This window comes from Fulmarus glacialis, unplaced genomic scaffold (assembly GCF_000690835.1).
Source record: "Fulmarus glacialis isolate BGI_N327 unplaced genomic scaffold, ASM69083v1 scaffold17540, whole genome shotgun sequence".
Taxonomy (NCBI): domain Eukaryota; kingdom Metazoa; phylum Chordata; class Aves; order Procellariiformes; family Procellariidae; genus Fulmarus; species Fulmarus glacialis.
Genome location: NW_009187287.1, coordinates 5,777 through 20,176, shown reverse-complemented (window position 1 = coordinate 20,176; position 14,400 = coordinate 5,777). Strand labels below are relative to the sequence as shown.

Genomic DNA, 14,400 nt, shown 5'->3' with positions numbered 1-14,400 from the left:
CTGTTTTCTTATCTTCTAAAATGAATATTGTCTTGCACTTGCAATCCCCTAATCTCTCCATTTTCATTTTCCTCTTTCCTCCTCCCCAAATCTCACATTTTTCAAGCCAAAAAGCTTGTTACCTCTAGATGGCAAAAAAGCTTGATCCTCCAGCAGCAAAATCATTAATTCTCTTATCTGCATAGCCAATATGGCGTGATAGAATTTCTTTCTTTAAATAGTAACTATTTCTGTTACCTGTTGAGACCTTAACAGAATAAACATTCAGCCCAAATGTTTCTTTTCATGTTATTAACAGAAAAATTCTTCCTCTGCCCCTTTTAGGAGAGCATAGGCAGGGGAATAGCATTTTAATTAAAACGGAGGAGTACAGTTAGAATGAGTAAGAAGCACTCAGACCAATAATCTAATATGACAGGAGAAAAGAAGCTACTGAACCTGACCCTCCCAGTGAGCAAGGAAGTGTCAATATGAAGACTCCTAGCATAGTTTGGTTCTTTTGGTCCAATTTCAGCCCACAGTTGTGGGGGACAATGCAGAGAGATAATTCCAAAAGTGAAAGATAAAAAGTTTTGTGCAACAGGACAAAGTTCTCCAGATAAAATCTTCTACGCTGCAAAATATTCTCCTAAAGTCAGTGATGAGGGCTGTATTGAATCACTAGAATGGTTAAAGCAAGACTGAAAAATACAGGGAAAATACATATTTATGAACAACTCTATACTGATGGAAGTGGAGGGTTTTTTTCTCTATTTTAGGAACAGAAATTAAGATTTTTACACTCTTCGACCATGATAGGTTAGTACAAGTAAGAGCTTACAGACTCTAATATCAAACTTTCAAGAAATTCAGACAGAAATTTTAATGGTCATAGCTGGTAACTGATTATCAGCATGCTTAACAATACAAACCTTACCTTATTTTTGGCTTTATTTTGTAATGGGACTCAAGAAAAAAAAAGCAAGCAGTGAATATATTACCTACATGCATTCCCAGTTGCACTTACTCCTCAGAAAACATGGTTAGCAAGAAACAGAACGAGCACTGTGGCTTGTGGAACATTTTTGTCCCTTCTAATACTTTAAATACAAATGTGTTCAACACTGGTGTATACTGTAGGTTCTCCATTTCAGTTGTGCAAGTTTTAGATACACACCAGGCTGTCTGCACTTCTGATTAAAGAAAGCAATGACAACCAACATATAGTCTGTGGGCAAGGAAGGACTCACTAGAAGAATTTGCACTTGTGTTCCTCCTGCTGTCTTTTTTCAAGAGTCGCTTTGCCACAAGCATGCATATCAGGCCACATTTAAGTAGAACCACTGAAGTATAGATCCCTTGAGTTGGCTGCCTCGTAGGCCATGTGTCCAGGTTCAGAAAGAGCATTTCTGAGACAATATTCCAATTCATACACCTAACCTTTTTGAAATGTGCAATAGCTGCAGACACAGTGGAAGATCAAGCTCTCCTGTAGCTCAACAGAAGGCTAACAGAAGCAAAGAACATTTGCTTCTCCTCCTAACTTTGTAATCCACTCACATCTCTGGACAAGTCTCCCAAATGCTGTGCTTATATTTCTCCATATACTATACTGACATTACCTTTATCTACAACACTGACGTACACAACAGCTTCACACCAGTTGGTCACTCTTTTGGAAAACCAGCTGTCGAATTTCTCGCCCCAAAACGTCACACAAGATAGAAGGAATCAGCAACTTTCTATTAAAGTGAACTTCAATATTGCTTTGAATTCAAGATTGCTGTTGATAACCTCAAACCCATGCACCATATTTAAGAACCAGATTGAATCTAGTTCTTATTCTCGTAAATGAAAGAAAGCAGGTTTTGCACGCTGGCAGGTCACGTGTGGATGGCAACTGCAAAAAGTGTATGTTTGGCATGTAGGGGGATGGTGTTACTGCCAGCTATCAAGCATTTCCATTAGGGCACCTGCTGCAGTTTCAACTCGGCATGCTCCTGCAAGCAGCTTCATCCAGTGAAAACTGGCTAGCAGAAACCATCCTCATTGGAGCCCCTGCAGCACAATTGATCAGCTCACTACACAAACCCCATGTTTCTCACTCATTCATACAATTGATATTTCTTGGTAAGCTGGGAAACCACTCTGAACTGACACGGTAACAGAAAGAACAGCTTGAATGTTGCCAGAGGGGAAGTTGTTAATTTTTCAGACAATGTAACAGATTAGTGGAAAAGGATATTTGTCCAAACTCACAGATCAAGGTTCAAAGGTACACCTCTTGAGTACAGAATTAAGTGGCAATAGAGACCAACTTTGACCTTCTTTTCAACACATGACAATGTATTCATGTCTTTAAAGTGTGAAAAGCTAAATGCAAAAAAAACCCCAACCAACCAAAAAACAACCCAAAACCAACCCACGAAAAAAATCCCAAACCAAAAATGCACACCCTACCCCCAAAAACAACAACCCACACCAACCTAAAAGCACTTTACCAGACTCAGACTGGCAAGAGAAGGACTCTCTTCCTTTGTCTTCCCACCCCTCAAGAGTAAGATTTCACTCTTCTGCCACAACTGCTTTTCATCAGGTTATTCTCCAATTCAGGCATCGGAAAAAAGATCAAAAAACAGAAGATTACTTCACTAGACATACTGAAAATTAGGCCTGCGTGAGATGGCATCTTCCTTTAACAAGAAGCAGCTGAAATTGGAACACTTCACCTTGCAAGCTACGGTATAACATCTTACCTTGCAAATTGTTACAATTTCTACTTCTGTCTGTAGAGGACCTACTTTTCATCCTCAAAAAGATACTACAAAGCTCCAAACACTCAAACCAAGTAAGTCAGAACTCCTCTAACCATGGAACTGGCTTCAGCAAACTATTCTGGGCACCTTTCATTTGTCTTCTAGAGTTTGTGTATAGCCTAGTAATATTTTCAAGACTGCTACATCTACTGGTTTCAATCACATTTTGGTCAGGGCTCCCAAAAGACTCCTTCAGATGAGCAAGAAGTGTCTGCTGTGTGCCTCCACACAGCAGAAAGACAGACACACCTCTGGTGCATCTGAGAGGTACATGCGAAAATGGAAAAAAAAAAAAAATCCCTAAGTAAAATACTTCCTCTTGAAGAAATACCAGATGACCACAGATACTTTGCCTTTCCACTTCACCAACTATTCACAAGTTCTAGAGGAAGTAAAGCTGATTGAATCTACCTAATGAAGCATTTCATGGTAAAGCCCCTGTTACCACCAATCTTACAAGACTTTCTTATACACTCATGAAGGATTCATACAGATGCCTATTAACATTTCACTATTACTTCATCGTGACTTACCATTTTTGACCACCAAAATTATACTATTACTATGCCACCTCACCACCCGTCAGGCAACACTGACAATGCATCAGCACCATGCCCAACCTGCAGTGTGCGCTGGAAGACAGGACGGACACACTCGGGCCTCTAACTTCTAGCACGATAGCACTTTGGGAGAAAACACACCATGCTATATTACTCTGATCTTAATTTGAAAAACAAAAAGACACTAGCTTTTTCCGGCCAAGGACCAAGTACAGCTATACAAAGACAATCCGGGGCCCAATCAGCAGTTTAAAATACGTTTCTCTAGAGCACTGTATGGGATACAAGATAATAAGCTCTGCCAGGGGGGCACAGCAGGTTATCAGTGGAGAATGAGGCATGCAAGGTGCTCTAAGGGCATAGCAGTGCTGTAACTCAGTTGTGAAACAGCAACTTGATCACAGCCTGCAATGTATATGCGGAATTGCCTATATGTATTTATTTCTTGGGCACAGTTTAGGTAGCAAACTCCAGAAAATTCAAAAGATATCAACCAAATTTGCTTCTGCATTTCACAATAACAACATTAATCTACATTTCATGCTACAGTTTCCCCCTCCTGCTGACCTGCGTTTGCAACTAGAGAAGGGGAGCAATTTAACATTTAGTGTCTTAAAAAGAAAAAAAAAAAAAAGAAGCACCTTCAGAAACACTTTATATTATCTAGAGGAACACTGAGTTGCTCATTCATCTCAGTGTGCAGACCATTTTTAGCCCGAATAAATTAAAAATACTGTAACAGAATTTTTGAACATTCAAAGATGTTTCTCTTGAAAAGGTAAATTAAACATTCAAAAAATGGACTGCATAAGACACATAAAATTATTGATCGTTCAGAAGCGCCAGATGATTTAATACGTATTCAATATAAAATTGGAAAAGAAGAGAGGAATCCTTTCCTCTTCTCAGTAAGAGCTATTTCTGCTCCAGCTTCTATGCACAACCTCAGCAGCTCTGAGTTGACAGAGTTCTTCCTTCTGTCCTACTGTGGATAAATTAAGCCAGACAGTAAGCAGAGAAAGATGCAACTGGACAGAGGGAATATCCAAAGGAAGCTCATTAGGAATTAAAGAACTTTTTTTTTAAACTTCAATCAAGAAGACTATGCCAAAATACCAACTGAGCCAACATACTACACCCTCGAATTGCATCCAACAGCAGAAAGACTGCAACACAAGTAACAGGATTCTCCATGAGCTCCTGATCTGACTTACAGATACCCATGCCTAAAAGGATGACACACTTTGCAGATGGTATTACCAAGGATGCAGTTTCAAAAGAACAGCAAGTTACTAGAGTAAAAGATAGGAATGATGCAGTTCAGCCTTCATCACTGCAAATGGCTTAGCAATATTCACAGATTTTACAGAGATCTTCTTGCTGTTATCTATTTCTATTTGCAAAGCCAAGAGAAAAGTTAAAGTGATAACCTCTACTTTAAGGGCAATTATTTCCTGCACTTCTAGTAATAAAATGTCCTTTGCAGACACAAAAAAATGGTATAAATACTGTAAGTCAAGGCATGCATTTATCAGATACTTTTTTTTTCAATCTAAGAGACACAGCACACCAGCCAGAGGTCAATGTGGAATACAGGGAGGTGACAAGCCAGCACTCTACAGGCAACAGCTTTTCTGAGTTACTCCAGTGACTTACAGTCCTCCAGTCTGATGTTCTGCATAGCACAGGCTCTAATACTACCTTCACCTATTTCTCGACCAAGCTGAGAGATCCACGGTGAGATTAGATGGTTCTTTCAGACAGGGTGTCCAACCCGCAGGGAATGAGTTCAAGTTACAGATGTAACCTACATATCCCTTTTAAGTCATTCTAAAGAGTATTCTTACTTTTAGAAAAACATGCATTAATTCTGGTATGTTTTTCTCAGTTTTCCCTTCCCTGTGGCTCCAGGCCTTATCAAGCTGAAGCAGAGTAAAGCTGACAGGAATACTCTTGGAGCTTTTGCCAGAAATTTGAATAGAAACAGAGAAACTAAGCAGAGCATGGGCAGTTTCCTTCTGTTGGTGTTTCTCAAAAGCTCTCAGTGGCAGCACAAGACAAACAAAATGTGCCTGTAAAGTCAAGAAAAATCACACTGATGGGTTTACACACACTTGGAAAGCTAACAACAATTAAAAAAAAAATCTTCACAGAACTTGGAAGTTGTTCAAAACGGAACTGCTCTGAATCCTTTCTTTTTCAGGGGAAGTTTCTGGTATGCCAATTTACAAAAAGACTTTTTAAGTGCTGATTTTGGCTGGTAAAAAGCTGTAAATTGTTGTAGTAGTAATATCATATAGCACAGGCACAGCAGTATGTGGTAGACAAAGCTACCCAAAACGCCTGTTCTGAAAATCATTGAACCTAAAGGACAAGAATCAACAGCATAAAGATCGAATAGAATTGACTATGTAGTGTGAATATAGAGAATAAATAGCTCTAAGTGATTTGTTTTTTTCTAATTGCTGGAAGGGACAGAACACAAAAAGAGATGTACCAGAAATGGACACAAGAGCTCCACAAGAGCAAGGCAAAAAACAGGGAGAAGGGGAAGCATAAGAAAAAATTAACAAAATAGATAGGACAGGCTCAAAAGTAATTTGAATCAGATGAGGAAGATTTATAGCTAGTGTAGAACTTGTCTGAGGAAGTAGAAATTCAAAACAAGAAGAGAAGACAGATGTGTTCTGAATAGCTCACTGGGGATAAAGTGAGAAGTTGAGCACTCAGAAGAAAAGGCAGTAGCTCTAGAAGTCAACGCATAAGACCAAAGTCAAAAATCAAAACCTAGTCAAATTTCTAATCTCAGTAACAGGGCCCAAACCATACAAACGCTCAGCTGCATACAGGCCACCTGAATGTGGTATAAGGTGCCTTGTGACAGGTACAGAAAACCAGCCTCTGAACACGTTATGTGCAATTTTGTTATGAAGTATACAAATGATGTGAGAGGCTGACAGTAAAACAAGTGGGGTTAAAATGAAATTCAAGGTGTCTTCCCTTCTATAAAACTGATACTGCCACCTTCAATCTGTTCTTCCCAAATTAAATTTCGTATCAGCACACAGAATAAGAAAGGGATCCAGATACACAGTATGTTACTATTACAGTGCATCTTCAGGAACAGTAAGATAGCTATATCCAAAATCATTCACCAAATCGAGAGCAACCTGTGGGAGGGCAAAGAGTGGACAAGTAATTAGCTGCTATGATTTCCAATAACAACTAAAGACTCCAGTGATTACAGCTGCAATTAAGAACATCCCAACAGCATCATCTTCCTGATTCACGTTACCCACTTATCTTCCGTCCTTTTCTTTCCACAATTATTCACGTCTTATCTAACTGAATGTTACAGTAAGGACACTTAATGTATAAATGTATGTAAGAGAGACCAACTGTAATTACAATTTACTGTTAACATCACGATTTTTCTTCACAGTAACAGAAATGAAAGAAACACAAGACTGGATAAAAATTATATTGCAAAGGTAGAAGAGAACAGAGGACAAACAACTTCATCTAGCCTTCTATTTTCTTTCTAATATCAAATTCACCTGCTATGCTGGTGAGTATCCTGATACAGCTTGGTATTTAGAACACCTAAGGAAATCCAGGGCTGAATAACAGTGTGATGCACTGCAGGATCTCATTTCTGTCAGTCCTTCACTTCAACTCCACTCTCCCTTTTGCAGTTTCTAGTCACATACTTTCTTTCAAATTGACCTTGAATTTGACAGTCAACTCCAACACCACACTAGATTTACAAATATGATTAGGGTATGCGAACAGGATACATCAGAGAGACCTTCCCCAACCAGACCCAGTTAATCGCACTACAGAACACATACCCATGAACGCAATTTCCAGTTTTGTGACATTCAATAAATTAATCAACCCAAGCCCATACATACCGAGAAAAGAAGACAGCTCCCTCTACTGGGTGAGACAATGCAGCTCCTCCTGTGCTTCCCCCCACACTCTGCAGAAGAGACTTGTGCATATTTAATTCGCCAAGATTTTTTTTTTTTTAAATTCCAATCCACAAGATGGTATCGAGTTGTTTAGATTACTTTGCAATTTCAGGAATTGGCCTACAGAAACCAAATTTCTGTAGTTTCTACATTTAAAAGCACAGAGAAGAAAATTCTTCCCACAGGTCTGTGTAAAAGCCTGATGAAGTCCGTTAGGTCAGTGTCCACTGTCAGCCCAGGTCTGGGAATAGACAAGAGTTCAGCAGTGTTATTCACAGTATCCATTTAACATCTGTCTTTTCTTACTGCTACTCAATTAAACTCTTTCTTGTACATCCCTGCCTCAAGAGATAGCCCTTACCTTGTTTAAGGGAATGGCTGCAGCTTTCCACCTGCATGAGGCTTCATCACAATGGCAGCTGCATGCAATTGCTAGCATGCAGAACAAAGAGTGATGAAATATCAGAGCACCAGTAGAAAGAAAACAATGGCACAAGTGAAAGGCAATGATCTGTATTTCAAGTGCTTATATTAGGATCTTCTAGGAAAACTACAATCTTTTTCCCTTCTCAGTCATCCCATCTGAAACACAAGGCTAAAAGTAATACTTTTCATTCATACAGCATTAGTGTTTTTCTTCCTATAGATCTCAAAACAAACACAAAAGTGGGTAATAACTGTCCGCTCAGCCTTTAATGACCCAGTTTGCACCAATTCCCGTCAAAGGCACTGCCAGGTCAATAGGCAAACCGCAAATCTGCGACCTCTTCAATCAGAGAGTTCTTCTTAGCTTTGCTACAAGTTTCCACAACAAACTTTTGAAAAATAAAAGCACGCCGTGTCCAAGCTGTTTGCCTCTAAAAGCAGAAGTTACTGATACTGCTTCTTTGGAGGCAACAGTAAAAACTGCCACTGAGGAGAAAGTGTGAGATCTGGAGATCTGTTCAAACTCTTCATTTAGAGCAGATGGGGCTAAAACTCATGACCTGGGCAGGCCATGTTTAGAGCTAGCAGGCTCTCACTGGTCATACAGCCAAGTGACTCCTCCAACACAACATGCGTTTCTTTTCACTTTTCAAAAGATCCCTTTGTGAGTTGAAGAAGCAGCAAAACTCTAGGTTTTTTGTCACTTTGACTTTCACTATCTGACAGTTTCTTTAACATTACACGATTCCTGTCCTTGAACTTCCTACAAGTATTCTACAAGTACTTGTTCAATCTTTGACAGAATAGTAAATTTTTGGAGCTTTTTTGCATTGAGATATGGAATGGCAGAAAAAGGAATGGAGAAAAATAATATAATACTTTTAAAAACAGAAAGATCACACTCTCAAAGTACCATTTATACCATTTAAAAACTACATTTAAAATTACCTTAGTGGCAAACTTGCTACTTTGCTCAAAAATATTTTTCCAAATTAATTGGATGAACAGCAACCAAAGCACATCTATACCTATGTGCCCTGAAAACATATCCTTCTTACTATCAATTATTTTCTCTCAGCAGACACATTGCCACCTTCCAAAAACACCAATAACCACATCTTCTGATGAAAAAATAAACACATCAGTTTATTTCAAAATTATTCACAAATGGAGTGAAGCACAGAGCTAAAAAAGCCTCCATTTGACAGCTGGTAACCTACAAGAAACAGACCTCTGCTAAAGCCGAGACAGACACAGATGCTGAGCACTACATATCCAACTTATGGACAGGCTCTTCACAAGCAGTCTTAATTCACAAATTGCAATAGAATGACTAGTCATGGAAAGATTCTGGAAACCTCCTCATCATCACTGATAAGGAAGGGCAAGAGCAATAACCTCCTCTTCTAACCCTTTCATTCTACAACAATTGCTCAGAGTTTGCATTTGAGTTGTAACTAGGGAAGAGGAAAGCGAAGCAGAAGAAAACACAGGACATCTAAACCATCCCCATCTCTGAGTGACAAGGACAAAAAGAAGACAGTGAAACACGATGTCTTTTAACAACAGATCGCCAATTTAAGTGCAGCTTGGTCTAGATTAGTGCAGAGGATGCCTCCCATGCTGTACCTGCTTCATGGACTAACAGACTTTGGCCCTGCAGGCATTTTAATTCACGAAATTTTATCAATATGGCTGCAGTCCAGGAGCAGCTCAGGTCAACTGTGACTGAAATTCATGTGCCTTTCAGCTACCCTTCAGCAGTTGTACTGCCATGAGTTTCAATGAGTGGGAGAGGTTTATGTACAGCGCTGGTAAGGGCTAAAGACATCCTTGGAAAAGGATGGCTATTCACTGTCTAACAAACCGTGTTCCTCTACACGCCTTGTCCTCACGAGCTCCCTCTGTGAAGGCACCCAAAGGTGTCTCAGTTCTTTTCTAATACAGAATTCCAGAGGAGCAGGAAACACATACAGACAACACAATCCACTGCAATATAAAGCAGCCATCCTCATTAAAATAACAAACAAAATTCCTCACTTACCCAGAATGGAAACAAGCAGCTGTCTCACGGTTTGGAGACAGTATGAGACCTTCTTAAACAGTAACTGGAGAGCCCTATCCAAACTGGTATTCCATGTAAAAGCTCTTGAGAAACAACAGTATCATCACGCACTATCTAGATGAACCTATCATAGACTTAGAAGTTATATAAGGAGAAACAGAATATACATAAATTATAGATAGGTATGTTCTTATTGAAAGTGAGTGAAGGTAAACTGGCTATCTTGCTATTTGCGTTAATACTGACAGAAACCAACTGCTGGGAATTGCTGGGAAAACAGCACTCAACCTTTCCTCCCATCAGCGAAACTGCAAAACGCTTCATGTGCTAGTGAGTGATTTCGCACTGTGAAGGCAGCCAGTGCCTGTACTGCAGACAAACCCTTGGTTGACCTCATCAGTTCCTGGAGCACAGGCCTTGCTGTCAAAGCCGAATCCCAGCATTATTGTCTTCTGCATCTCCTCGACAGCCAGTTCTTTGCTCTTGGAACTCACCGCCCACACAGGCCGGAAGGATTCACCTGCAAAGTGTTACAGGTCCCTTGGGATGAGTGTCTCACACTCTCCACTGTGTTTGTTCACTGCACAGGTTCTCTACTCTCTCCTTACTGAAGCAAACTGCAAAAGCGCTATTCCCCTTCAGCCCGACACCCACGACTGTAGCTGCCACAGATGATCATTACTGTAGAGAGCATGTGTAGTTTCTATACTCAGCGGTGAGTTTAGAAAATCTGTGCTAGCACTGGCGGTTTTGGTGCTCTATGAGGGAGCAACTTCTACTTGGAGAGCTGCGCTGGATTGCACCAACGACTGTTACTTGACAGTGGATTCTGCTTCTCTAGTACTAAATATAATTTTCATGGTTGTTCAAGTGAAAAGAGTTTCACAGGTCTTGATCTTTGGAGGCAGGAAAGAGGGAAAATGATAGGCTGAACATTTGTTGGGTGTTTGCCCTTCTCCAGAGCAGATTAGACATCAGTAACCCTAGATTAAAAGTTTCAATACCACTAAACAGTGAATTTTTACAATTTCTTATTATGATAACTGACACAAAGCACCACACTGCAATGTTTCTGAGAGCTCTCCTGACTTTTGCTCTTTTATTTTTATGGAAAAGTAAGATCAGGACAAAGAATTCAAAAGGAAAAATTAAAAAGTAAAGAAACTAATTCAGAAGGTGGAAACCTAACACCCAACCCCTGCTCCCTGCCTTCCCCCCAAAATAATTCCACATTAGACTAGCAAAACAGGATCTCATCAGGTGCAAGCGTTCTTCTTTTTCCTCCCTGGCATGGAAGCGCAAAGTATTGGGACTGCCCCTGTAGACAATGACACCCAGAAAAGATTCTTATTTCATATGCACGAAACAGGTATGCACCTCCACTGAGACTGAGACACACACTTGAAAAAGAATCTTGTTTACTCCCAACCACAGACGAGTCTGTAATTAATTTCTTTTAACTTTCGTGAGACTGCTTTACACTGGGGAAACAAGGTTGTGCAGTATAATGATCTGGCTAGAAGAAAATTAAACAGTAACAACTCACTCCTTGCATGACCATCTCTAAATTAAAAATTTTTTGCATAGCAAAGTCAACTATACATATGCCCTCTCTGCAAACTACCAGTAAGTCATACAGTTTACAGGCAAAACCAGGTTATACTGAAAAACCGCCAGCTTCCAACAAGGACAGACTGCCTTATTCACCCTTGAATTTGATTGCGATAAGACCTCCATTACTCTACTGCTTGTCACTCAAGCATTTTACCAACATTGCTATTTGCCTGTACAGACTGTGTAAGTCTGTATACATTACTTTTGTATTTTGCTCAAACATTTACCACCTGCAGAAACAGAGTACTCTCTAGCTCCAGCCAAACTCAAGAGAATTTTCCTAAGACTCTGCTTCCTTAAAATCTAGCACTTACAGACAAAGGAGAGAGCAAGAGCATTCTGTTACTTGTACTCTTACCTGTCCTGGGGTCAAACAGCTGGTTGGCCTCCAAGTCTGTGAAAGTGCTGAAGCAAATGGGGCATTTAAAAGAGGCGCGATTGGTGGAGTCTCTTTCGTCCGTCTCAATCCTCCTCCTCATATGGTCCAGCTTGTACTTCACCACATTAACCAGAAGGCGGTAGTTGATGAAGTAGTAGTTATGACGGGTGGTTTTGCCATCTGGAGCCGTCTCTACCCTCATCCTGCATTTGATGAACTTGTCACCCTTGAGGGTGTTGAGGACAGCCCGCAACTGCTTCCTATCAAACTTAAGGAGCTCTAACATGTCCTCTTCCTTCACGCAGGGGTTCCTGATGAGAATGTCCAAAGCCAAAGCATGTTCAATGCCATAAAAGCCACGCACCACGTATTTGGCAAGGCGTTTGAGAGCTGCTGGGACCTCAGTGAGGACGTCTGGGTCAGTCATAGCAGGTTCAGATCTTGAGCTTCATGTATACTGCAATGAAAAAATGCAGATGGATTCTTAGCCAGTCTTCTGACTTCAGAAGTTTTGATTTATCTCACTTAGAGCTAAGAAAAGGATGGGGTGTTTTCCACTTCTCTTTCCCAAGCCCTGTACTATCTCCTTAGGTGTTAATAATGCCAATGCTACAGAAGTAGAATTAGGAAATGGCACCTCTCATTCAAAACAAAATGGTGGAAAACTTAAAAAAAGCGCACAAGAAATTGGTACCATAACATATGGCAGATTTCATTTCTATTCAGCCACCGCCAACAGAGCTGGAATAAGAAAGCTGCCTTGAAGCTGAGCTCCAGTAGACAGCTTCATGATCAACTGAGACTTGTAGCTTGGGAGAAGCAGAAAAAGGCTACTGCAAGAAAGGTCCTAAGACAGCCCAAGAGTGAAATAGTCTTGTGGCCCCAGTTGATGTCACTTGATCACATTGTAAGTAGCCCTGCCTGCTTCTACTCCTCAGACATCACTGGGCAGAGATATGAGGTCAGCTTGCTAGTACAGACTGGTATGCATTCAAGCAAAAGCTCCCAGCTGCACTATGAGAACAGATAGACTTTTCCCTTACTTTCTGATAAATACACCTTAGTCAACCGTCTGCAGCACGAAAACTGTTAGCACTACCACATCCTGCATCACAGACTGCTTCAGCCTTGATCTTAGATGAGCAAATAGGTCCTTCCAAAGGACGAATCCTTCATTTAAAGCATCTCACATTCAGGCCTTAGAAGCCCATGGGTAACATAGCACGGTAAATGAAGTAAAAATCAAGACTTAGTGAACATGAAGAAATGATGCATTTAAATACAAAAAAGTATTCCATGAAGTATCCTTTGAGTTACTGATCACAACTTACCGTGGTGTCTGTGACAAGACAATAATTTCTAAAGAAATCCTGTATTTTCACTTTGTTTTGCTTCATTTTAACATCAAATGGCACAAATGGTCATTGCAATTACATGCTTCTGTGACATACACGGGATCATATATAGGTTCATATCATGCAAGGAATTCCTCATATTGTCACCCCTGCCACAGACATAACCAAAAATCAATCCCCAGCAGACAACTAACAGCAGTGACTCTTCTGAAGCAGCCAGTTTTGTCCAGTGGAGACAAAAAGGGAAGCAACTCCATAAGGCACAGAGCAAAGGCTTAGTGTCATTTCACAGGGTGGTTTTGCACATTTTCCCTCCACTCTTTCAAGTCTATATATCTGTAGGCAGTAACAAAATTCCCCTCCACTCATAATGCACTTAGATTTCCATGTATGAAAGGTTCAAGATAAGCAAGAAGTATTATAGGTGCTTTTGAAATACCCATTCAGGTGGTTGTACTACCAGTTAACTTCAAATAAAACTTTGAATAGTCTTTTTCAATATGAGACTTCTACGCTAGTTTAGGATATGAATAATCATTTCTTAAGCAAAAGGTTCCTTCAACTGAAGAAAAACCTCACACCTTAATTTCTGTTTGTTCGTCATTGCTAAGCAATTCTTATCTGTGAACTAGTATCATAAATAGTAAAACTCTGCCAATCTCAATTTTCACTTCCATTAGATGTTTCACACACTATATTTGTGCCTCCCCAGCATTCAAGTCTCAAATAAAGGAAAGAGGAGAGTGACAGCAGAAGAAAGGATCTGGATGGGTATCCTATTTTCACCATCGCTATCATAAAACCTGTAATATCCTTTTTGACAAACACCATTACAGAACTTTTCCCCACACTAAGACATCCCCCTGAAATAACCAAGCTCTACATGTAACCAAGCAGCTGATGACTCACTTCCATCAGCTAAGACTGCTCAAAAATCTGTGATCATTTATCACAGTAGCCTGCTTGGATTTTTTTTTTTTTTGTATGAGAAACATTGCCCTCTCAAAAAACTTTAAGCAACACTGAAGCTTTACCTCTCTCCAACCCCTGCCCTCTTCTGCAACTGAGGAAATATATTCCTCTCAGGGGTTACAGCTAGTGCAACTGCAAAGCAATTCGGCTGTGGATTGTGGAGCTTAAAAGTAAATTAAGATTGTCCTGTCTTTTCTGCCTTTTGAGTAAGAAAAAAACTACCTTCATTCTTTTCTTTTAAAATGCTTCCCCGCTTGAGC

At 40.1% G+C, this 14,400-nt stretch overlaps 1 protein-coding gene across 1 annotated transcript in view; it reads right to left on the bottom strand.

Annotated features, from left to right (window-relative positions):
• The window catches only part of GTF2E1 (general transcription factor IIE, polypeptide 1, alpha 56kDa), a gene marked incomplete at its 3' end in the record, with an annotated part of 40,826 nt that extends 28,558 nt beyond the window's left edge, over positions 1–12,268 (bottom strand). The window contains exon 1 of the mRNA XM_009574649.1: positions 11,793–12,268. Within this exon, the coding sequence (XP_009572944.1) occupies positions 11,793–12,240 (448 nt within the window). The remainder of the gene's footprint in view (positions 1–11,792) is intronic.
• Between the last annotated feature and the right edge of the window lie 2,132 nt (positions 12,269–14,400).